The sequence below is a fragment of the Talpa europaea genome, assembly GCF_964194135.1.
Source record: "Talpa europaea genome assembly, chromosome: 9".
Classification (NCBI taxonomy): domain Eukaryota; kingdom Metazoa; phylum Chordata; class Mammalia; order Eulipotyphla; family Talpidae; genus Talpa; species Talpa europaea.
Genome location: NC_140076.1, coordinates 19,823,301 through 19,849,759, shown reverse-complemented (window position 1 = coordinate 19,849,759; position 26,459 = coordinate 19,823,301). Strand labels below are relative to the sequence as shown.

Genomic DNA, 26,459 nt, shown 5'->3' with positions numbered 1-26,459 from the left:
TGTAGAGGGGGATGTCCAATCCTGGGGAATGGGGTGGAATGTAGTCCCAGAAACGCCTGACCAGGGCCTGTGCTAAGGGGTTTTTGAGCTAGAACATTGGGAGGAGGGTGGAAAGATTCTGGGTCACCCCAGAAGGCTGGAGTTGAAAGCAGAGATTTTTTTTTTTTTCCCAAAGAAACCTCCCTTTTCTTTCTAGAGGTTGAGCCTTCCTTGGCCCAACCTCTGGTTTACCTTCTCCCTCCCTTCCTTTGCCCTTATGTTTCTCATGCCCCCTCTCTGCTTTCCCCTCTCTCTGTTCCTCCTCCCTCCTGGCCCTTCCCTTTCATCTTCTCGGCTCCCTGTGCTTCTCTTGGGTGCTAGAAGTACTCACTGGGAAGGACAGAAAGGCCATCGGTGGCTCCAAGCTCTCTGCTGTGTGGGGAGAGCAGGGTGGGGGAGAGGTGCTTTGGTCCTGGGGCCCTGACCGAACTGGGCCTGGTTGGGCTTCTCTGTGCTCTTTCAAGTGCTCTGATGGGAGACAGATATCATCCTCTGTCTCTGGGGACCACATCTCTGGTCAGCCCCCCTGAGGGGGCTGGACGCCAGAGGGCAGCCAGGAGGCCCTGCTTCTGAGCTCGATGAGGGGCCAGGGCACAGGCAAGTTGATGGTTAGGCTGGTGCCCCGGGGACCACGTGATCTGAGGCGGCCATATTTAATCACAGAGTTTTCTTGGAAGCCAGAGGCAACCTTTACCAAAGTGGCCCTGATTTGCGAGAGCAAGTTTTTGTCCCAGGTGTGTCCTTAGGTAACCGTGTTACCCCGGCACTGGCATCTCAGTTCCCACCCCTGTAGATGAGGGATGCCAAACCTTACCTCCACTGTTGAAGCATTGCTTTCTTGACCTAGGGCTTCAGGAGTTCTGTGAACTGGTGAAAAAAATCACATGTGATATTGTGGGTACATTTTGGGCAGAAGGGGATCCCTGGTTTTCATTAGCTCCTCAGAAGTGCCCAGAACTCCTTCAGAATGATGAAGAAACTCTATTCTAATGAAATAATGCAAAAGCTCTTTGAAAAAAAAAAAGGTGTCTGTCTCCAACAAGCCGCCATCTGTGTTCCAAGATTTCCTCAGAGGGGCGAGTGACAAGTCAAACCACCTGGCAGGCCACTCCCCAGTGTCTGCTCATTTCTGGCCTATTGTCTACCAGGAGCCTCGGCAGACAGTTGTCAGTTTAGGGAGGACAGGACCTGCTTACATCTCCTGGAGACCCCCCTCATTGCCTTCACCAGACAGAGCGCGGGTACCCTGGGTCCCGGGCCGTGGGTCCAAGTCACCCACACACGTGCTGTCCGTGTCGCTGGGTAGAAGGCACTGCCTTGTGGAGCCTGCTGTGGCTTCTTCCCACCACAGAGACCTTTGTGGGGTGGGATTGGGGATCACCTTCACCTCCCTTTTCTTCCCTCTAGCTAACAGCAAATTAATGCCGCCGACACAAGCAGCTGGTTTTGAACAGGCAGGGGAGACTGGAATCAAAAAAAGCAAGGGGAAACGTCTCCTGTCACCATCACTCAGACAGTAAACTACTCAGCGGGATTTGTTTCTGGGGGTGACTTGAAGTCCGCGTGGGCCTGCTCAGTCCTCCCCAGAGAAGAGGGTGCCGGCAGGGTGTGAGCGCTCACTGCTGGGCCTTGAGCTGGCTGCCTGGCACCCGAGCCTTGTTCTGGGCTGGCTGACTAAAGGGGAGCCTCGGGGTTTGCTCCGTATGTCAGGAGCTGGGGCTTCCCTGGGCGACGGGGTTCTTTGCCATGGTGTCTCCTCCCTGGTGCAGCCACAACCTCATCCGTCAGTCTTCTGCTCTGTCTGCTTGCTGGGCGGCGTCAGTGCCGAGAGAGCAGGCGGAGAAGGGGCGGGAAACAGCTGTACATGCTTAACATGCTACCAGGCAGCTATGTGGCTCCCAGGAGGCGTGGATAGGGGCTTGGGTGTGGTGTGGGGGTCCGTAGGCAGGGTCTAAAGTGGGTGGGCGTCTAGCTCAGAAGTGCAGGGCAGCATTGCCCACAGACGAGCCACAGCACAGCTCAGCGCTGCCTCCACCTTCTGAGACAAGAGCCTCCTCTCTTTCCCACCCCATGCCCAGGTATCCTGGACCCCGTTATCTCTTTCCTTCCCATCACCTGAAAAACCTTGAGGCTCCAAGGAGGAGGGGTTTGCTCTGCTTTGGGTGCCAGCACTTCCAGCTTGTCCAGCCTGGAGGAGCCTGGCTAGAGGGAATGGTTACGTTGCTAAGTCTGTGACGTGAAGGCTTTGCAGGTAGCAGTTTGGCAAGGACAGCGTGGGGTAGGGGGTGGGTATCCAGCGGAGTGGCTGGCTTTAACTTGGTACTATGGAATTTTGGAAAAATGGAGGCTACCCCAGAGGCCTTGTGCTTATTGCACAAACCTCGAGGATACCCAGTGTCTGGCTGAAGTGTGCAGTCTGTCTTGGCCAGCCACACCCTAGGGTACACCTGGAGGTGTGAACTGTGTCTACCTAGCTTCAGACTCAGTGAGTCTAAAATGAGCCCCCATTTCCCAGCTTCCTTCAGACCACCTGCTTCTTTGCAGGGCCCCAGGCCAGGAAATTCCCTGTTCCCTTTCTCCACACGCCTGTCTTCCATGGGTCCTAGCGATTCTTTCTTTGCCAAGTCCATTCCCACCACTTCATGTCCATCCTCACTACCAGGCTCTTGCTGTCCTTGACCTGAATGATCACAAAGCTTCCCAATTCGTCTCTGAGTAACCAGCCTTCCCTTAAGCAATCCAGATCTGACCATGCTCGTCTCCCGTGTAGAACTCTTCAGTGGCTCCCCACGGCCTTCAGGATCAGACACAAGCCCTTTAAAAGTCTGACCTCTGAAACCTCACCTTCCACTCTTCCATGTCACTCATATTCTTCCTTCCCCCCTATTCTGGCCATGCTGGGCAACCCCCACATTGTTTCCATGAGCCCACCTTTCTCCCTTGCGCCTACCTGTGTCTCCGAAATGCCATTCCTCTGTCATCATGTATACAACTATCTCAGAAAACCCATGTTATATTGCCACCACCTCCAGGCAGCCTTTCATACTTCTCTCTGCAATATGAATCAGTTCCTCCAGTAGCTGCGTCTTTCTTCACCTCCTCATAAGGAGAAGTTTGCTCCCATGTTTCATGTCTTTACTCAACCAAGAACTCCATTAGGGTAGTGGTGTTACCTGACATCTGACATTGGCCTCTCCCATGGTGTCCCAAAGAGGACTTTTGTATACTGTAGGTGCTCAGTTAATGCTTGTCGTGTACCCACATGCAGGAATGAGTGAGTGAGTGGCTGAGTGAGTGAGGGGCAGAGTGGTTGAGGGAACATGTTACACTGTGGGATGTTGAATGGGACCGGAGTGCAGTGGGCCAGCTCAGGAAATGCCACTGCAGACTCCCCATCATCCTTTGTCTAGAGGTTTCTGTGGGGGTTCCATTCTCATGAGAATTGTAGACAGTGGATAGGCAGGAGCAGAGGGTCTCCATCCTCTCCGCTGGGGACAGAAGAAAACTAACTTTGTGTGCCTCCGCCGCCCCTGTTGAAACTTCTCCGGTAGCCAAGATGACTGTGAACTTGGATTTGTAAACAGGACTCTGGTATTGGCAAGTGTGAGTGTCTCGCCAGCTGCCAGAACCATGGCGGGTGCCATCCTGCTTGATGCTGCTGGTGGGTGGCATTGGTCAGGGGATGCTCTGGTTACTGCTAACTCTGTATTTAAAAGTGTCTGATGGGAAGAGGTTTCTCAGCAGAAATATCCACATTGGACCTAACATCCCTACTTTGTCCTTCAGACTGCCTCTGTCTCTTACATTCTTTACTGTTTCTGATCACGCATCCACCTTTTATTTAACTTTCTTTGAGTCATTTCTCCATTTGGGGCTGAGGTTGGGGGGCTCATCTCATCTAGAGTCACCACCCCAAATCCAAGGTGCAGAGTGGGGAGGTCACAAGGGCTGCGGACCGTCCACCTATGGTGCTGGTGTGGGTTGATGGAAGGGGCAGTCATTGGTTTGGGGTGCCTACCTGAACCCATATGCTCTTGATGAATTTCACTTGGACTTTGCTCACAGAGGAATTTGTCAAAAGCAGCTCCCACCTGTACACTCAGGAAACTCGAGCCCGCCAGCCATATGGCCCCAGGGGAGCCGGGCCTCATTCTGTCCCCACATCTACCTCCCACCCTGAGGCAGGGCCCCGACTGGTGCCTTCCTGTGATTCTCCATCTCTGTATGTGCTGTTTTTTGCCTTGTAGTAACTCAGGTTGGTGTGTCCCAAGGGCATAATATGTGTCCAGACCCTGGCATACCTGAAAGGGGCAAAAGACTAGGCTCGGATTTCAGGTAAGATCTGTTTGGGAACTTGGATCACAGGAAGGGTGGGAGGGCATGGTTGGGGGCAGAGGGGCCCTGATCTTCCTAGACATAGACTGGAGAGGCTAGAGTGGGCACAGGAACAGCTGCTTTCTGGAAAAGAGCTCTATGGCCTTTGACATTCTCTCCTGGTCCAGTCCTGGGAGAAGGACCCATGCCTCAAGGGGGAGGGGAGGGCTACAGACAGCCAGTGCTACCCAGCAAGCCTATATCCAGGGCACAAAGGACTGCCTCCACCCCCAGGCATCCCAGTGACCGTCATGAGTAATGACGTGACCACATGCCAGCAGCCAAGCTCATGCCTCTGATAATCTAGGAGACCACAGGGCCCTGAGTTGGTGCATTTTGCAGTGTTTCTAACTATCAAGGCATCTTCCCATAATCCCCCATTTTCATTAAAGTTTATGGGTATCATCCACCCACTCTTAGCTGTCCTAATTGATACTTATCTCTGAGGATTGCTGTTTTGCTCACAAAGTCACCTTTTAACTCAATCCTGAAACCGTTAAATGGTCCAAATAAAGAAGAGGAAGAGCAGATGTTTCTTCCCATGGAGATTTAGGTGATAAAATTGTAGAGCAGAGATGAAGGACCAGAGGAGAAATAAACTTCTAGGTAGCACTTCTTTGTGGAAGCAGGGATGACTTGACAGGGTCTGGCAGGCCCAGGGATCGAGCTCACAGACACACCTTGTCTCCCAGGTTAGGCTCCAGCGTCCAGTTCACCTGCAACGAGGGCTACGACCTGCAAGGGTCCAAGCGGATCACCTGTATGAAAGTGAGCGACATGTTTGCGGCCTGGAGTGACCACAGGCCAGTCTGCCGAGGTGAGGGTGCCCCGGGAAAGGGAAGCCGGCCACAGGATTTGGCTGGGCATGGAGGACAGAGCCCAGCTCCTACAGCCTGCAGCCAGGCTCTCATCAAGACTGGCTCACTCCACTCTCACTGTTCCCCAGGCCCCGGGTTCTGTGTTCATTTGCTAGTTAGCTTACCATGGGTATTTAGCACTGGCTTTGTCTCAAGGACTGCACTAAGCTCAGGCGATCCAGAGATGGGGAAGAAAGACATGGCCCCTGCCTGTGTGGACCTTACAGTAAAATCAGGTTGCCCCATGTGAACCACTTGCTTGTTCTTTGCAAAGATATCACAACTACACCTTGAGAGGAAGGGCAGTCACCTTGTATGTCATTTTAAATCCCTCCATTATTACTGATCTATCCATCACTCTGCCTCAGTGCCCATTTCCACATACTTGGCAATAAAAAGACCCGTCACTTAAGGAAGAATGTTCGTAGCGAGGCAGAAGAAATGAGAACTGTGGTCTCAAAGGGCTTCTCTGTGCGATTCTTCTAACCCCACACCTGGGCATCTTGTTCTCAAGGGCCCTGCCACCTACATTCCCAGGAAACACATGGACCCAGCAGGGCTGGTCAAGCTCACATTGCCCAGATGATCTTAAAAGAGCTGGCCAGAAGGTATTTCTTCCCTGGAGCAGGACAGCAGCTACTTCTGTGATAGAGTAGCTCTGGCCCCACCCCGGAAGGCACCCTTGGAAACTCACCTCTGTGTGAGTCTCTCTTTTCCCATTGTTCATGCACCTGACCAGGTCTCAGCTCTTACTACCAGAGTAAACTGTCACCCTGGAGTCTGTACACAAAGCCCACAGCTGCTCTTTGGAGTACCTTGCTGGAAGAGAAGGTACATGACCCAATATATGTATCCTAAATACATTTTGAGTCCCTCCGATTTAAGAAGGAGAGTCTTTACCTCTCTCCAAGCGTATGCATCAAGATGAAATTCATAGAGTAAGGGATCCAGGAAAAAGAACTTAGATCTTTACCACACTGAGGAAGGGACAAGTTGGAGTTGAAATCCATGCTTTTTTTTAATGTGTTGATAAGCCATCTGGAAGAGGGTCATAAAAATATCTTTCTAATAAGTCTTAGAATTCTTCATTCTCACTCAACTTTAAGGTGACCATGATCTACAATTAATAATGTATATGCATTGCTAATGATTTTAGACATTTCCGAAGATATCATTTTGCTAATATTTTTTTAGGTATAAGTCTTAGCTTTGCTATGAGCTAGCCTTGGGCAATTTGACAAATCACCTATTTTCCCTGTGTTTATTTTCTTACCTATAAATGCAGATAATGGTACCTACCCCACCCATCTTGTGTTAATAGGAAGGTCAAATGGAACTGTGGTTATGGAAACATTTATGAGTTGGGAAGTGCCAGAAAACAATACCGTTGTACTCTAGTATAAGTTCTACAAAGCAAGAACTCCCATTTTGCCCCTTACTTAGAACAAAGCTGGCCATACAGTAGGTTCCCCTTGAATTCCTGGGGGCCAAGACACCAGCTGAGGCTCAGAATTTTCAAATCTGAGGACCAAGGGATCCTTTGCCAATCTACAAGGAATCTTGAAATTCCTTTTAGGGATCCAGAATAATATCTTGGCTTTAGGCACTGAATGGGTCTGATCTGTCCCCAGGCCTTTATCACTGGAGTGTGGGTTTTCTCTTAGTAATGCTGGTTATTGACATGTATATGCCCAGGGCAAGGCTGGACTGGTGTTTTAGAAGGATGTTCATAGTCAAGTAATATGCTCATCTTCTCCCCCAGACAGGTGTGTGACCCATTCATGTTCAGTGCTGGGACACACTTGCACTTGAGTTCCCTGCACACTTCTGACTAAGCATTGGACTACACTTTTTCACATCACTCTCATGCCATCCTCTGCCACTGGGAAGACGGAGGGAGGGGAATCGCAGAAGACAGCTAGGCAGACCGGGGTTCAAATCCAAGCATCAGCATATTTTAGCTAGGTGTTCTTGGGCTGGTGTCTTCACCTCTCTGAGTCTCTTTTTCTTCCTGTTAAAACGCAGTGGTTATAGAACAATACTTTATGGCATTACACCGAGGACTAGCTAAGGCAGTGGGCTTGATCTAGAAATGATCCCGGTATGTCTGCAAGGCTCATGTACACACATCTGGTGTAAGCCTCTGAGCCCTGTCAGGATTCAGTTTCCCTGGCCTCCGGCGGCTGCAAGTTCTTTTAGAAGCCTGTTCCCTCACTGTCTTGTCCAATTGGATCACAAATGTGCAGTCTGGGAGGCAACACAGACTTTGATCTAGATCACAACTCTGTCACCTATTAGCTTGCTGGCCATGGGTGGATTCCTTCATCTTTTTTTTTTTTTTTTTTTAGCCACAGGGCCCTCATCTGTGAACTAGGAAAACAAAACCTCCTCTGCCTAGTAGGGATGGAGAAATTTGAACAAGCCATTTTCTAGAAAGTGGTCAGTCCCCACAGTGGCAGAGGGTCCAGCAGGCTCACCCCCTGCTGCAGCTCCCTCCTCCATCTTCCTCCTGGTCATTGTGAGGAAGAGCCAAAGGCTCCTGGGTTTGGACTGGAGGCTCTGTCCTTGGCTTCCCTGAAAACCAGAGGCTGAGATTAATAGATTCAAGGGTCCTTTTCCTATAGCAGTCTTGAAGATTTTTCTTTTAAAAAACCTCTTATTTTTTTTAAATTAGAACTGTCATTCTAATTATGGTCTTTTTAGGAGAGTTTAAGTGAACCCTACTTTAAGTAAAAAAGAAGGGATGGGCCTATCTGAATTCCAAGGTAGCTGCATGCTAATAAGCAGATTACCAGAAGATCACATTCTAAAAAGAATTCACAACCATACAGACTGGTATTATTTTTCCTCTAATGCATTTAAAATATGATTTGATTTTAAATATTCATTTTCCACACAATTAATTCTACTAAAACATGGGGCTTGGCAAATAATAGGTTCTCGACAAATGTTTGAGAACGACCTGAATGAATCAGTGATTGAAATGAATGAACAATATGGGACTGTGGCTCATTCTGGATTTTGAAATTAGGTATTCGCAGGCCTTTCTCTTCTCTGCCTCCCACCAGAAGAAATAAGCTTCTAATTGACTCCCTGTAAAGTTTGATCATCCAAAGGGGACTGAGGGCAACACAGAACACTGTTATTCTAATTCTACACAGTCCCAGATAGTGGGAGGGCAGGATTTAGGGCTTTGACTTATTTTACTTAGAGAGCCCAATATTTAAAAATAAGCTTTTGCAGAAGTACCATAAATAAAAGAAATACAAGTGGACCATCTCACGTTGAAGTAGAGGCAAGGTGTTTGGAGTTGCCTCACCACCACCACTCTCAGCAATCCTTACGTCATCCCCAAAAAACCCTAAGTGGTTTGTAAACCACTGATAAAGCAAAGAGGAGCAAATTGACTACCAAGAGACCAGGCGACCTGATTTCCCATCACTGCAAATTGTTGTTGACAGAGCACAGGGACAGAGTCCCCAGCCCCAGGTGAGATGCAGTGATTATCACAGAGTAGATAATCACCAGAAAGCCACAGCATACACTACATTATCTTCCTTTGTCCTTTGTGGAGTAACCCACTATTTCACATAATATGTGTGATATATAAATATATATGTATATGGTTATATATAACATAAAATAATATAATATCTTATTATTACATATATAAATGTATATGGTTACAGGCAGAACACCAGAACACTCAGCAGAGAGCTGAGTCCAAGCTCCATCGTTGTCATGAACACACTCTACGGCACAGGACAAATGACCAAATGACTCTGCATCTTCTCCCTGATTCTCATAGAATAGAAGTAAAATGTAGGGAATAAGGCCCAAGCCAGCTCAATCAAATGCCATGGAAATTATAGGTGACTGTCTTCCTTCTTGGTGACCTTCACTAGGTTGACTTCCTGGTCTTGTCCCCCAACACCAATGTTGTCCAAGTTTCTGTTTTCACTCTCTTCCCCCTCTCCCCCCCTCCTCCCTCCCTGCCCCCTCTTCCTCCTCCATAGGTGAGGCACATGCCCACTGCTCCCTGAGTCCCTTACCTGTATGTGCTAATAATAAAGCTCCCATTTATTAAGGTACTTATATTTGTAGAAAACATTTTTCATAATTTCTTATGAGGAGAGTGGCAATATCCATATTTTTATATCTAGCTCAAGTATGGAGCGGTCAGCCAACTTGCCCAAGGACACAAAGCTAATCAGTTGAGCTGGGATTCCAACCCTGTCTCCAAAGGCTCTCTCCTACTTCTACTTGAAAATTGCACCTGGACACCCTTTGGAGTCAATGTATTGGAAGGAACCACATAGAACAAGCCCCCTTCCCCTCTTTTGGGTAACTTCTATTTTGATTGAATTGTAAACTCAGAAATTTGCGGGAAATGTACATAGACCTCCTAGATGCACTTTACCCAAATTTAAACAACTACTTTGAAGGGGTTAATGGACAAGAAGGAAGCTAAAAAGCTCAGTCAAAGAGGTAGGAGAACAGTCAAAGGCATCATGGAAGCCAGTGTGAGTTTCATAAAGAGAGAAGGGTTAGCAGGTTCAGCCACTCCAGAAAGTCAAGCCCAACAAAGAGTGGAAAGCAGCCACTGGGGTTAAGTGCCTCAACTAGGTGGCAAGTATTTGAAATTGCCTAATGATACTGAACAGAGATGAGCAAGAAACTGACTGGGTCAAAACTTCAATGAGGATGACAAACCATAAATCTGTGGTGGTATCAGCTGAGCCCCTGCACCTAGGTTTAGGAATAGAAAGTAGGTGGTAGAATTGATCAAAGGCAGATATGAGAGTGTAAAAGGAATTAGTGGTGAGGATCTTGAGCTCCAGACGAGGTAGTAAAAAAAAGGTGAAGAGGGTACTGATAGATGGGGGAAATGACGGAGTCAGAGAGCTGGGGAGCCTACAAATAGGACTGCAGGGGCACTGAGGCCAAAGTCATTCCTGAGTAGCTTAGGGACAGGGACAGGAATGGGATGATGGAACTTAAGAGCTCACAGATCTTCTGGATTTCACAACAGTGGATTCTGGGTGTGGACATGGTTAACCTTGGGCAGGGGCACCAGATCTCAATAGAAGCAGTTGGTCTCTAAAGGGTGGAAAGGAGTCATTCCTCTTTTGGAACAGAAGGGAAGAAGATAAGCACTTGAGCAGACAGGATTGCAGATTTGGGCGATGAGAGAGAGAGGGTGGCTGCTGGATGTCCTGATTCATCCACAAAGTCTGAAGAAAGGTCATTAATAAAGAGTAAGGGGAGGCCAGGGAGGAGGGTGAAGGACTGAGGGACATGTGGACAGCATACAAGGAAGGGTCTTCAAGCAGGGCACGAGAGTGAGGTTAATAGAGTGAAATGGCAGAGTTGCTGTGCAATATCTGGGATTTGGGGAGGTGAGTCATCATGAATTTATAGTGATGTCAATCTTCCAACTCATGTGATTTTCCCCCAGCAAAGCTCAGCTGTAGAGGGGCAGGTCTGGATCATGTAGGTGGAGGGGTTCATCTATAATTGATGTCAGGAAACTGATGAAAATAAGAGGAGCAAGGCACTTGGATGGATTTGCAAAAAAATGATCATAGTGGTAGACCATGGGGTCTGAGTTGGGTCAGGACAGAAAAGACAACAGGGAGCTGAGAGGGAGTGAGAAACTGTGGGTGTCAGTGGAGTGAGATCTAGATGAAGGTCAAAAAAGACTTCTTCCAGGAGACCAACAAATGTTTTTGAAAAGAAATACTGGAAGGTAGAAGAAAGTTCCGCACTGCAGAGTGCTGGGGAGAGATAGCAGTGGCCCAGGAAGGGCAGACAGGCTTCCTCAGGAGTAGGAGGTTCTGAAAGCCATTGCAGCTATATGTCAGTTTTGTTTGTCTCAGAATTGGCACTAGGGAGGTGGATCCAGGGACTGGGAAGGGTGTGGGCAGAGACCAGTAGTAAGAGAAGCCAGAAAAGCAGCATGACACAGAGTGGGAACAAGATTTGGGGAGAAGGGAGGAAACCAGAGGCAATTGCATCTGGGGCAGTTCCCTTCTGGGTACCAAGGTGTTTTGGTGCCAGAATTGCCTATGGGTGCTAGTGGTGTCTCCCTAAGATCCCCTGGGATACTGTCTCCCTTTGTATGTACAGTGATGACCAGAGGAAGAACAGGAGTGGCTGCAGAGTTTAGACATAGAAGGTCTTAGAGGAGTCTCTCCTGAAAGCTAACCGCAGAGCCCTTGATGGAAAAAGGCGAATTAAAAAACATAAACATGTTTATTCATTTATTCAGATGTTGTCTGAGCTCCTACCATTTTGCCAGCTTGTGTGGGTTGCAGCAGTAAGCTGTCCATCTGTTGACAGATCCCAGGGGTTGGCTGCTCAGGAGGAAGTCTGTCTGTCCGCAGACCCCCTGACCTTACCCAGACAGCAGGGGAAACAAGTAGCTATCTAGTTTAAAGCACTCCATACTACCTATCTCCAGATTGCAGTATTTTAATTAAACCCCTCTAAACCGTTAAAGTGGTAAATGCCTTTTTGACCTGTTCCCTCTAATTACCTTCAACATGTTTCAACAGACTGAAAATACCATCTAATTCTTGGAAACAAGTGCAGGATAAATTGAGTCTGAAGCTCAGGGCTTTTGGCAACAAAACCTGACTTTCCAGAAGAGATGTAATGCAGTGCTAAAAGGAATTAATAGGGACCCCCCTGCAGGGCTAGGAGTCTGAATCCATGGTGCTCTTGGCATGGGTGGGCTGGGGTCAGGGTCTTGTTCAGACTGTCTTACTCTGATGTGTTCAGAAGTATTGTCAGTCTCAAGCATGGGCATGGAGGGAAAATCCTATGTAAAGAGACTTTAGGGAAGATAGGAAAGCATTCTTTGGCCTTGATAGAAATCTGGGGCAGAGTGAAAAGGAATGAACATGGCATTAGGGGTCTGGCACTCTTGGCTCCCTTTTGTTGAGTCTTGATGGTGCCCCAGGTCCTGAATAGTCTTCACATCCATTATCTCACATAACTTCATCCTCAGCAGGCCTGGGGGACATGACAGATGATGAAGTAGAATCAGAGAGGGTTTCTACTTACCTGAGCTTACACAACCAGCAAATGGATTTAGAACCAAGCTGGTAAACCCCACAGCCTGAGCCTTCCTCTTTGGTTTGAAACTGGGGTGAACCCCCAGAGGGCGCTCCTCACAGCAAGTGCTATAGAGAAGAAGGAGCAGTTCTGGCCTGGTGGCCCCTGTCTGCCCCAGAGGCTTGGCTGCTCCTACTTTGATACCTATTTCCTCTACTTGTCAGTGGTCCTGCCCAGAAGAGGGATTGTGTCTTAGGCATTTTTCTCTCCCATACTCTGCCCGAGCCATAACAGGCGCTCAATAAATGTTGGAATGAGCAAGTGTGGAAAGAGCGCATGAAATGAGAAGAGATTGATTATGTCCAGGAGCTGTGGCACCTGCTTCCCAGACCCTCGTAGGAAGGGTTTCCTGGGACAGGTTTATCACAACCCTGTCCAAACACCGAGAGGACCTCTAGGATATCCTGCCCATCAGAGGAAACCAGGTTTGACACCACTTTCATTTTATATACTTAGGCTTGTTACGTTTGCTCCCTGTTTCTTTACTGTTAGGCACTTTGCCTACAATTAGGATAAATTGCCATGTGGGCAGCGACAGAACAGGCTCATAGAACTCTTTATTAAAATAGCTGAGCGCTAACATTGAAGAATGAAGTGGCGAGAACTAAAGAACACGTTTTTAAAAGAAAGCAAACACCTAGGTACAATGTAGTACCTTAACTGTTATCAATCACTACTTAATCTAATTAGTTTAGAAGCTATTTTAAAGAGCTTAATTAGATTAAGCGGTGATTGATAACACTTTATATCTACTTGAGTAGAGCACTTCTTCTAATTCACCTTGAATCTTTATGTTTCTAGTCAGAAGCCTGTCTCAGGCCTGTGCTGAGTGTGGGAAGGATTTGGGAAGTGCCTAGTTGGCACTGAGATCAGTCTGGGTCCCTGGCACTGGGATGAGCCAGGGACCTTGGCTGAGTCTTTTAGTGTAGACATCCTGAGTCCTGATGGGATGGCTTAGACAAGGATATCCTGAGCTCTGCTTCAGGAGGCCTGAGACAGTGGGAAATAGACAGGCCAGCAGAGCAAAGGTGCTCTGCTTAGTAGGTCCACAGTGCCTGGGTCCAGCTTGCTTTAGGTCAACATGAGTGACACTAGTCCACTCTTTCTTGGTGGGGATGAGCTGCTCATTACAGGGTGTCAGCCTATGCAGGGAGGGGTGCTAAGCCATGGAGGTTCTTCATTGCCTACAGAGTAGCAAGTCAAGGCAAATGGGGCTCCAGGAACTCCCCTTTGAAAGTCCCTGCTGAGAACTATGGGGGGTAGAAACAGGAAGCAGAAGGCTACCTCTGAGAGTGGGAGTACACGGACCTCAGACTTCCCTGGGCTGGAGTGGGAGGTCGAGAGGAAACTGGACCTCATGGAAACTAAAAGACTTGTCTTTCATGTCCTCTCTGCAGCCCGTATGTGCGATGCCCACCTTCGAGGTCCCTCGGGCATCATTACCTCCCCCAATTTCCCCATTCAGTATGACAACAATGCGCACTGTGTGTGGATCATCACGGCACTCAACCCCTCCAAGGTAAGGCTCTTGGGTGGGGGGGTTGGGGGAGGCATCCTCTGGGCAGGCCGGTTGGGGACAGTTACTCTGCACAGGACTTGGTTGTGGTAGACTGTAGGCAATTCTTAAAAATTGTTCTTTTAAAAAAAAAAAATTATTTATGCATACAAGAACTAGGGTGTAAGCCAGAGGTATGGGAGTGAGAGGATTCACCAGAGACAGTTGGGAGCAGAACAGGTGGATCTACTGAAACACATTGCTGAGGGGAGCAGCGGGTGAGACAGAAGAGGTCTGCTGCGCCGTGTGGGTAGCTCCCTGGCTGGGAATCGAACTCAGGCCACAGTGGCTGGTGATAGCTTGATAGTGCTGTCTTTAACCCCTGCACCACCAGGGAGGCCCAAAAAGTTGTTCTTACTAAATACCAAATAGATAAAAAGCACATTTTTTTTATAAAATGGAAGAGATACAGAATATCAATACAGAAAACATCTATGTAGCCAGCTTTAAAAACATCAGTTACCTTAGTGATGAGTGTCCCTCATGATCCCATTCCTTTCCCTGTCCCTTGGGTAACCATTATGTTATTATGCTCTTCATCATCTGCTGTCTTTAGAGTTGAGTGTAAGAGTCTCTCCCTAAAAAGACATTGCTTAGCATGCCAACATTTGGACTTCATTTAAATATAATCATGTTGTATATTTTCTTAATTTCACTCAAAATTATTGCCCTGAGATTTCTCTGCCGTGTTCCCTGCCATGGACATCTACTCACATGCGTGTTTCCCTTGTATTTTTTTTCCCTGTAAATTGCCTTTTGCTCTCTTATATGTTTTATGTGGATTTTGCCAAGATCCACAAAATAAACTGCTGGAATCTTTATTTTAATTATAGCAAAAGTACAGCTCAATTGGGGAAGACCTAATAACTTTGGGATTCTGAGTCTTCCAGTCAGACTCTCCACCACTTAGGACTTCTCTAATGGCTTTCAATAAACTGTATGAGTTATTTTTCCATTATAGATCTTGTAAAATTCTTAATGTACTTACTCCTCAAAATCTTACATTTGTTGTTGCTGCTATAAATCATATCTTTTAAACTTTTCTTTTGCTACCTGTTTCTCAATGGTGTTTAGAAATGCAATTAGTGTTTATACTTTGATTTTTGTGTATAATGACTCTCTTGTAATACTTTGTGAGTTATTTGGACTTTTCTACAGAAGACAATCATCATTGACAAAGAATGGTGGTTTTTGTTCTTTTCCAATCTTTATAGTTTTTCTTCTGTCTTTTTCTTGCCCCAATGTTCTGGCTAGAACTCCAGTATAAAGTCAACTCATTGTAATGATGGTGGCCATCCTTGTCATTCTTCGATGTTCAATAGAATGTGTTCTTTCTTCAACATGAAGAATGATGTTTGCTGATTTTTTTTTTTAATTTATGGTTCCTTTCTAAGCCTACTTTGCTAAGAACTTTTATCCTTAATGGGGTTTGAACTACATATACCTTAATACAATCATATGTTTTTCTCCTTTATTCTCTCAGTTTGATAAATTACATTGGCTGGTTTTTCTGATGTTAAACTAACTTTGCTTTCCTGGGATAAGTCCAATTTGGTCATTTAGTATTATTATCTTTATACATACCTATATTTGATTTGCTAATATTTCAATAGTTTGCTTGTATTTTATTAGTGAGATTGGTCTTTTTTTCCCATATTATCCTTGTCAGATTTTTTGGTCAAGATATTTCAAACCTCATAAAATTATTCGGGTGTGTTTCCACTCTTTCTATAAGTGAAAGATTGCAATGACTTTTGCCTTGAACATTCAACGGAACATTGCTCAAAACTACCTGAGTCTGATGTTTCTTTGCTGGAAGGTCTTAAACTATAGAATCAATCCTTTTAATGACTAGTTAGAGTCTTTATTTCCTTGAGTCAGTCTTTCTGTTTCCAAATTTATTTGCTATGCATTTGTGCATACTATCTACTATATATTTTATTACAGTTTCCATTTCTAATTTTGTTTTTCTATCAATATTGACAGAAGTTCACATTTTGCTTTTCTTTTCAAATACTGAATTTTGGTTTTGTTAACACTTCTTTTAATATATTTATTTTCTATTTCATCAATTTCTGCTCTTACTACTTCTGTCCTATTACGTTTGGGTTTATCCTGATATTCTATTTCTAACATCCTAGTTTTGATGTTTAATTCATTATTTTTCATTTTTTTTAAAGATTTACTTATTTATTTGTATAAGCACTGCATGCAGTCAGAAGCACGGGAGGGTGAGAGAATTCACCAGAGCCAGAGCGGGGAGCAGAGCCTGCGCTGCAGAGGTTGCCGGCAGCTTCGCAAACCAGCGCTCAACCGCTGCACCACCAGGGAGGCCCTCATTATTTTTCATCTTATTTAAGCCTCTAAGGCCAAAAGTTTTCCATTAGGACTATTTTGACTATATTCCTATAGGTTTTTATATGTAGCATTTCTGTTATAGTTTAGTTCTATTTTTTTATTGCCACTGTTCTTTCATCTTTCAAGTATGATTTATTTAGATGTATTTCTTAATATCCAAACAAAAGATTTTTTAGCCGGCTTTCTGTTTCTAACTCTAAAGCTTGTGATCAGAGAACATTGTCTATATTTGAATCATTTTAAATTTGTTGATCAAAAGTACTAATTTTTCACATATGTTTTGTGTGTCTTGAAAAAGAAACCTGAATCTTGCAGTTCTTATGTCTACAGTTCTTATATCTTGCAGTTCTGATAAGTCCATTATATCAAGTTTGTTGTGTTTATATTTTTGTATCATCATTGATTATGTCTTCTTGAGCATTCAACTGCAGAGAAAGGCATACGAAAATCTCCCACTGTAATGGTGGATTTTGTCTGTTATTCCTAGAAGTTCTGTCCATTTTTGCTTAAATATTTTATAAGGCTTGTGTTATTAGAGCCTATATGTTGAGAATTTTATATCTTGCTAATGACTTGAACATTCTCAAAATTATTTATAGTAATTATTTATAGTATCTCTTTATCATAGTAACATTTTATACCTTAAAGTTTTTCCCCCAGCTATTATGTCAGCTTACTTTTGGTGTTTGTCTAATAAATCTTTTCTAAGCTCTAGCTTTCAACCTTCATACTTCCTTATGCTTTACATATGTTTTGTGTATAGTTGTAATTTTTCTTTTAAAGATTTAATTAATTAATTTATGCATACAAGAACTGGGATCTAGGCCAGAGGTGAAGGGGGTAAGGGGTGAGAGGATTCACCAGAGACAGAGTGGGAAGCAGAACAGGCAGATCTACTGAAATACACTGCCAAAATACACATGAGAGGTCTGCTGCACCCTGTGGGTTATCTCCCTGGCCAGGGATCGAACTCAAGCCACAGTGACTGGTGATAGCTTGATAGTGCTGAGACTTTAACCCATGTGCCACCAGGGAGGTTCATATGCAGCTGGAATTTTTAAGATCTACTCTGACACTCTGCCTTTTAACTGAAGAATTGAAACCATTTAATTTATACAGTCATTTCTGTTCTTTCAGGGTTACCCTAGAAATATAAAATATTAAAGTGTGTATATTTTAATAAAGTCTAATGTTAAACTGTGATTTTTATGTTCCTCCTGAAAAGTCAGAGGCCTCAGAACACTGCAGCTATAATGACTCCGTCCCAGCTCATAACTATGATGTGTTTATTTTAATGTCACCTCAGTTTTATTCACAAGTCATTGTTGTTATTGTTTAAAAAATCAATACCCATGTAGGTTAACTCACATATTTACTGCTACTTAATTTGCCACATTTTGTTGCCTATTAATCCTTCTCTTTGGGATTACTTTCTTTCTGTCCAAAGAGTATACTTGAATTTATTTTCCTGTTGATGGCAAGCTTTCTTAGTTCTTATTTGTCTGAAAATGACTTCCCTGCCGATCCCCTTCTTCTTGAAAGAACACTAGATATTGGGTTCTCAGTTAATATATTCTCTCTATACATGGAAATATTATTCCAATGTCTTTAGCTACAATCATTACTGTCAGTTTATTGTCATTCCTTTTGTATGATATCCTTCTGATTGTTTTATGGTGTCTTCCTTGTCTTGGCTCTCTTCAGTTTCACTATCATCTGTCTAGTTGATATTTGCTTTTGACCAGGCTTGTATTCACTTAGCTTTTTAAATCTTTGGATTGTGTTTTTCATCAATTTGGGGAAAATTTTAGCTGTTATCTTTTCAATGGTTGCTTCTCTAGTCTCTCTTTCCTGCTTCTAGAGGTATGAAAGGCATGTTACATTTTATCACTGTGCTTTCTGTGTTTCTTAATCTCTCTTATATTTCCTCCCTCTCATTCTCTTCACTAATTCTCTATTCAGCTGTGTCTAACGTCTGTTGAATTCATTCACTAGTGATTTATCACCATTTTAATTTTATGAAGTCTTACTTAGTTTTTCTTCATTTATCCCTGGTTGTATTTTATGTCTCTTGTTCCTTACTCATATGTTTAGATCTTTCTTTAATTCTTTAAATATATTAAACATACTTATTTTGTATTCTAAGCCTGTTAGTCCTAGTAGCCGAAATCTACAAGTTTGATTCTGTTGTCTGTTTTTTTCTTATCTCTTGCTCCCAGAACCATATTCTCTTTTTTGTTTTGTAATTGTTGACTATATGATTAGAATTATAAATTTTGCCTGTGGGAATTCTTTGAGACGGGTGGAAATGGCTTCTTCCAGGGGAGTTTACATTTGCTTTTGTCTGGCGTCTCAGTGTGAAGGTTTCAGACCACCCAAGTAATATGGAGACTGCCCATCTATGATGATGGATTCTCAGGGGAAGTTTCCTGTTTCCTGTCCACACAGTTTCGAGGACTGAAGTAAACACAATCAGCCTCCAGTTCCACCTTGAAAGTAGTAGTGGCAGATGAGAAGGAAAACTGGTCTACTTCTGTCTGCTTCTATTTCCCCCCACACTAAGGGTGCAATTTTAACTAGCTCAGCTTTATTTAGGTATGTCATAATAGAGTCCCCCTCTTTGGTGGGCCCTCACTTTTGTCTCATATTCCTTTTTCTCTACAAGACCCTAAAAACCAAAGCCCTACCTCACTAGTTTTTAAAAATGCATTTAAGACAAAGCCAATTTCATGCTTTAAGTCACATTTTGGGTCTCTGCATTCACTGTGTTCTGGACTCTGAGTATTTCTATATATCTGCTCAAACTACCATAACAAAATACAATAGAATATCTAGCATGAACAATAAACATTTATTTTCTCACACTTATGGAAGCCAGAAGTCCCCAAAGAAGATGCCAGCAAATCTGGTTGCTGACGAGAACACTCTTCTTAGTTTGTAAACAGCTATTTTCTCACCTTGCATAGCCTTTCCTCTGAGTGTATTCACAACTTGAAACTCTCTAATGTCTCCTCTTCTAATCCCATTATATTAGGGCCATACCCTTGTGACCTCATTTTGCCCAAATTACCTTAATTAACAGCCTTGTCTCCAAACACCATCATATTGGGGATAAGGGCTTCAAAATAAGAATTTGAGGGCATAGATAATTAAATTCATAACACTTATTACTTTGTAAAAATCTTTTTATCTTCTTAAGTTTGTCTCAGCATTTTAAAATTGTTTGGTCAAAGTTCCCAGAACCACAATGCTAGGAACATTGGAAATGAGCATCTCCTTCTGCAAGGCATTAGCCAAAGAAAAATTCACATTTTATGAAACCACTTGATGACAAACCTAGTTGCTGGGGAAGGATTCTGCAGTCACTGGGGGCTAGACAGGAGGATTCACTACCATGAGGCTATGGATTATTGACTAAAGGCTCTTAGGCATTATGAGAGGTCCCAGGGCCCTGCTTTCTTGTACAGCTGCAAGGTGGAGTTACAGGGGGAAGTTTAGGTGAGGCCCAATAACTTTCTGAGAAACAATATGATTCACCCAGATGGCCTAGCCTTGCCTGATGTGTGGGTGTCAACAACTCTATGTCCATCGCTCCCCCCATGTCCTGTAGGAAGTCACACCAACCTGGGGTCCTGAAACCAGCCCCTCTGAAAGCACTCCCCCTGAATCCATCTGCACATAAGGGTGGTTCCAGCATCTCCATGTGTTGAGCGGACTTTAAGTAGTGCCTGGGGGAGGGCCCTCCTGACACCACATGGGAGGAGAGCCAGGAGCAGGAAGGAGGATGCAAGTGTAGAAACTCAAAGTCTAAGACTAAAGAATAGGAGCTGCCTTCCTGCAGACATGAGGGAAAAGGATACTGTGTTCTTAACTTTGTTCTGGACCATAGGAAAGACACTGCCTGACCTGTCACCTTTGGGATCTTTCCTTCAGCAAAAGCACAACCTCTCTAAGATCATGCTATGTCCTATGAGATGGGTATCCATTCCTTTGTCAACTGTAGGTATGATACCCGCCCTCCAGGAACATACACACAGGAAAGAAGACATGCTTGTAAATAAAGAATTAGAGGGGACACATGCTCCTGGAGGTGTGTCCAGAGTGCTGTGGAAAACCTGAGAAGGGATTGCTATGTGGAAGGTCAGGAAACTTCTCACAAAGAAGGCGATGCTTAAGCTGGGTCTTGAAGGATGACTAGGCTTGGAACTCAATATCTCACAGTAGATACATGTGCAAAGGCACTGAAGTTTGGAGCAGCCTCTTAGAAATGAGAATAATCCCGGATGCCTGGATCAAGAGGAGGATGATAAGATCAGCAGGATCCAGAACACCATGAACCCGCATGCCTGGCAAAGAGGTTTGAGTTTTATCCTGAAACAGATTTTCAGGGGTTGAAGCATTAGATTCTTGGTCATTGTAATGCTGTATCCCTGACATTATGCCTCGTGTGCACCAAAGCACTGATATGAGCCCTCTAATTACTTTGTTTTATCCTGTAAGTAACACACTATCTTAGGTTTTAATAGACCCATTTAATGGGTGAAGAAACTGACCCCTGGATATGGTAACCTTTAGGAAACAGCCATAGCTCATAGCTAGTAAGTGGCCACACCAGAATTTACACCCAGTCTTTCTGTGCTGCTGTGTGGAACAAGGTGGGATTGATAGCATCCAGGTCAGACTGGGGAAGGATGAGGGCCATTTTTTATTGTGAACAGTAGAAAGGTCCAAGTTTTTGGAATATTAGTCTGGAAACAGTGGTGAGGACTACCAGAGGGAGCAAGATCAGTCAAGAGGCTGAAGCAGTTATTCAAGAAAGGAAAATGAGAGCATCAACCAAGGCTTTGGAAAGGTGGAAGGAGAGACAGATTTGAGCGAGAGATAGAGACTTGGTGGTTGATTGGATGTAAGGACGAAGGGACAAGGAGGGATTTAATTCAACATTGTCCCCAAGTGATCCACACAGTGCCTGACACATAGTAGGCACTCAGTAAATATGTGTTCAATCAACAGATAATTGTTGACTCATTGCTTTCTGACTTGAGCTAATAAGAGATTTAGCAATGAAATAAAAGAGGAGGAACATGCTTTATGGCAGTGAGGGAAGTATTGTGCCTCTGAAGTGCCTGTGCTTCATCGGTGGCATTTGGATACACTGGCTGGAAACTGGATAAGTCTGGGTTCAAGAGAAAGATGTGGGTGTTATCTTAGCATATGGGTGAGAATAAGCCTAAGGAATAAACAACACTTCTTGGAAAGAGAAAACAAATTAAGAAGACCTAAAATGTGTTCTGGAAACACCACTCTTATAAATGAATACCATCCCGGAAAAGAGACTGATAAAGACCAGGCTGAGAGGTAGGAAGAAAATCATGACGCAAAAGCAGGAATTTTCCCATGCGATGGGCAATGATGAAACAAACCTTGCTGGAAGGTGACCAAAAAGAGTGTTGGCTTTGGCCTTGGTAGAATTTTCAGTGGAACTCTTGGGGCCAGAAACAGATGGGGGGGTGGTGAATAGATGGAAGGGGAGGCTCTGAAGGCTGGGAGTGTACCAGCCCTTTTGACAGGGTTACATGGTGAATTGAAAGAAGACAGGGCATATGAGAGAGGCAGGGTTGAGGGAAAGTTTGGGGGTGTTGGTTTAGGATATTTAAACTTGAGTACGTTTGTTGACTGAGGGCCAAGAAGCAAAATGAAAGAGTGAAGATGTAAGAGAAAGGAAGGTGAGTGAAGGGAGGTTCTAAAGTACATGAGAGGCAAGTGAGATTGAGAGCGCTGGGCTCTCTTTGCAAGGAACAGTGAAGAAAGCTATTGTTTTGAGAAGGGGATGAGAGTTTTGCTGCAAGAGTATAAAACAGGACAGCCTTGGTCTCCTCATAATCATGGGATGTTGACACATCCCAGGGACATGATACATGTGTGGACATGAATTTTTCCTGCAGTCCCATCCCTATTGCAGACCTCAACTGAGTTTGGGAGGGAGCCGGAGCTGTTGCAGTGATTAGGAGCTGCCAAGGGCAAATAGAATGTCCAAGGAGGGAAACCAAATGCTTTGCTGTAGGTTTGGCCAAGAATCTATGTCAAGATACCGGCTTTGCTGAGCACCTATGAGTGCAGGCCTATACTGTGCAAACCAGACCTTGCAGTCTTACTGAAGAGGTCAGGGGAGGGAAAGTCTGCTCACTAAACAAGGAGTAAGAGAAAAAAACACCTCAGTCCCTCCTTCTAGAAGCTTGGCAGAATCGAGGAAAAGAGAAAAGAAGGCTCAGAGCAAGTGACGCGGGCCTATTCCATATGAGGCCTCCACAGTTGCCCTTTGGGATGTCCTTGGGAAATGTCAAGCCCACCTTGGCCATGGAGCCATCTTACAGTCATTCTGCCCACACAACTATTTCCCAAATTTTGCTAATTATCAAAAATATCAGGGAGACTCTAGTGACACAAATTCCAAAGCTATTTCCTCAAAGAGCCAATTCATTGTTTCTGGGTTGGGTGCCTGGAACCTATTTTCTTAAAGAGTGCTAGTTGCTCTGACCAGTCCAGCTTGTGTGACAGATAACAGCCCCCAGCAAGGCCCAGGCCCCATGCCTCTCATGCAGCCGCACCTTCAGCCACACTGAGCTGCTTCGTACAAACACCTGGCCCTTTAAGACCTCTGTCTGCCTTGTCCTACCCTGTGCACTTTCCCTCCAAATTCCTGCCCCCCTGGAAACACAGTCCAAACACCCCCTCTTCCAAGAAGCCTTGCTAACTCTACCAGGTCCTTGCTCCTTCCTCAGTTCCCACAACACTCCATAAGCACCTTTTATTTGCATAAGGATCACATCGTGGGGTGTTTAGACTCTCCCATAGCTCCCAAGTGCTCTGAAAGTGGGCTGGCATTTGGCTGCTTCTGTAGTCAGCACAGTGCTTGGCGCAGGTTAAATACCTGGAGGAGACCTATCTACGTCTCCGCCCACACTGGGCCTTGGGACCTCCTTTTACTAGGGCCTTTCAGCTCAGCCCCTCAGAAGACGTGGCTGTTGTCATTTCCGTGGTCAGGACTGAACCATGTGCCTGCATCAGTGCCCCCTACCTGCACACATCTGCCTTTCTTTCGCTGCTTCTCAGTATGAGCTCAAATCACACCATCCAGTCTGTGTGAGCCTCGCAGGAGGCTCAGGATTGGATCGGGAAAGGCAATCCACCTTGCTAGGATAGAAGGGAAGGCGAGAGAAGAGAGAGATGAGCAGCGGAGGGGGTGGGGTGCAGGGGGGAAGGGAAGGAGCATGGAAGGCAGAGGGCTAGGAAAGCTCATTTCATAAACTTCAAAGCCAAAGGCAAGAGCGTTCTGATGAGTCACTCCTTGGGGTTATCAGCACCTCTCTTCCCTTTGCAGAGCTGGGGAACTGAGAAGCAACTCCAGGCAAGTGATCACTGGCTACTGCAATGTCAGGAGCACATGGGTGGGCCCATTTGTTCTCTTGTTTAGTCATTCAGCAAACATTTACTCACATCCTGTGCAGGATGCTGGCTGTGATCAAAGGGGTTTTCCCCAAGGCCCCCACAGCACACTCCTCATGGCAAGGAGCCTCCAGAGGGGCCCTATAATGGCCTCCTCTGAGTCCTGAAGCAGACTCCTTTTTCACAGTTGCCTGCCCTCCTCACTCAGCTTTGCATCCCACTTCCCTCGACCTGGCTATGGCCCTGAAGTCCCTCACACACTCCTCTTTTTCTGAAAGCAAGCTCTGCCCCCGCAGCTAGCCCCCTCTCATTTGCCGCCTTGCTCCCTGCATCAGCCCCGCTTGCACTCCTGTGCTTTCCGTGCAGCCATGTCTTCTCTAGAGTGAGGTCTCTGGGGCGGCAGCCATTTTATCTTGCTGCTGTTGCCTCTCCAAAGCCCAGCACTTGGCAAGTACTTGTTAACTTGAATGAATAAATGAATAAATTAACCTGTCAATCAACGAGTGAATGAGTCAATGCCTGGATGAAAGGGTTTATTCCTTTCAGAGCCACCAAAATTAAACCTGAGCTAGTGACTAAAGCTCAGCACCTCTAGAAGTTATGGGTCCCTGCCCTGGAGGTCCCACAAGCCTTCCTCAGAGGTACTTGAGGCTTCTCTTCTGGAACTCCTTAGGGTCAGGTCTTCTCCTTTCCACTTACCTGCCCTGCACCGCACCCAGGCCCACCCTGGGCCGTCAACACGACCAGGCAGGAGTCACTAGACACACCAAGCTTAGGGAAAAGAGGCTCTGCCTGTCATTGTTCTAATAGTAACACTGACATCAGTAAACTGAGGCTGGGTGGGCCAAGCTCAGCCCTCAAAAATAAAGTGTTCTGAAGAGGAACAAGGGAAATAAGGCTGGAGCAGGGTGGTCTGGAGGGGCACTGACCAGTCAGGAAGGGGCAGGGACAGGCGTTGGGTTTCCATGCCAAGATCCTGAACTGATTCTGAGGGTCAAGAGCTGATAGCCCTTCTGTGATAACAGAAGCTCTTCAGAATTCCTTCAGTCATTCTTGCGACAGGCTGAGAGGGCAGAAAGCTCCACCACAGACGTTTAAACAAGACAGTTATTCTCCCCACATACCAAAGGCCTAGGAACAGGGAGCCCAGTCTTGCCACTTTCTATTTTTCCCTCTGCCATTCTTGGCATGTGGCTGTCATTCTAGTAATCAGGAAGGCAGAGCCCCCTCTGTCCTTACATGTATATTCCAGGAAAAAGGTGGGGCAATGGCCTGAGGCCTCCTCGACTCTTGTCTCATTGCCCAGAATCCTGTCACTTAACCCTTCTTAGCTCTGAGGTGGGCGGAGGACATGGCCACCCTCCACACCAAGCTAGGGTTCCGTTAGGAAGAGGTAAACAGAGAGCAAAACTAATACCCGTGTTTATCACAGAACCCCAAACATGAGCTGGGTCAAAGTGGAGCTACTCTGGTCGGAGCAGGGCCTGCTCTGGCTCCCCCATGCCATCTCTGTTGGGATGCCACCAGGTGCCTGGGAACCCAATCTGAAAACCACTGCTCTAAGACAGTTATCAGCAAACATTTTTATGTAAAAAGCCAGATAATGCATATTTCAGGTCCCTGTGATGTTTCTGTCACACATTCTTATCATTTGTGAGGGCTTATTTTTATTTTTTACACTTTAAGAATATAAGGCTTCTTTTTAACTCAAGGGGCCCTGCGAAAACAGGCCATGGGTCAGAGGTGGCCTGAGGTGGTGTTTATCTAACCCCTGCTCTGAGGGGTGGAGGGACAGGGAGAGTTACTAGCAGAGGGGACAATGGGCAGCAGTGGCAGGTCGCAGCCATGGAACAAACAGCCTCAGTCTAGATCTCTGGGGAGTCCCACACCCCAAAGCTGCCCCAGAGCTGTCGTCGGGTCCTCAGCAGCCTCACCAAGGCAGCGACACAAGCTGCAAGACTGGGCATCCCGTCCTTCAGCTGGCCCTGGACTGTGCTCAGGAAGCCGGGATGTCCTCTGGGACCCAGGGCGGGTGTCCTCCAGGGGCCAGTGCTGTCACCCTGATACTCAGGAAAGGCTTCTCTGTGCTGAGGAATGTGATTTCCATGATGCCCTCCTCTGCCTGCCCTCTGCACCGAACCCAGACTTGGCTTCCCTGAAGTCCTGGGCCAGTCCTGGCCTCCTGGCTGGCCTCCCAGCTTCCCCACCACCCTCCATGCTCCCTCCTTCCTCCTTACTATAAGTCCAGGCAGCTTGCTCTGGCTACCAGGCCCAGGCCAACAGCAGACTCAGCCAAGCTGCTCTTCCCGACCACCCCCCGACCCCTGGCTGGGCTGCTCTCCCTGCTCCCGAACCCCTGCTCACTGTCCAGCATTTCCAGGACAGGGTCCACACCCTTCTCTAGCCTGTCAGACTCAGTCTGCCCAACTTCCTCTCCTTCTTCTTTTCCATCCTCCAGCACTCACCGTCTGCACCAAACCCTTGGCATTTAGATTCTGCTGGAAATTGTCAGTTGAGTGAGATCACTTACAGGAAGCAGCTACCTCCGTGCTTGGCACATGGCAGGTGCTCCGCAATTACGTCCCAGACGATGGGCTTGTCTATTCATTTATCTAGCGGGTGTCTGAGCCGTATACAAATGTGCCTCTTTGATCATGCCTATTTCATGTGCTGCCTCAGAACGGCACTTGTGAGTTTGATTGATCTGCATG

The 26,459-nt window shown here is 45.9% G+C and overlaps 1 protein-coding gene across 1 annotated transcript in view; it reads left to right on the top strand.

The window, feature by feature from the left end:
* CSMD2 (CUB and Sushi multiple domains 2) overlaps positions 1–26,459 on the top strand; it is a gene marked incomplete at both ends in the record, with an annotated part of 507,564 nt that overhangs the window by 269,666 nt on the left and 211,439 nt on the right. The window contains 3 exon segments of the mRNA XM_084243387.1: positions 4,287–4,374; positions 5,106–5,230; positions 13,787–13,908. Of these exon segments, the coding sequence (XP_084099513.1) occupies positions 4,287–4,374; positions 5,106–5,230; positions 13,787–13,908 (335 nt within the window).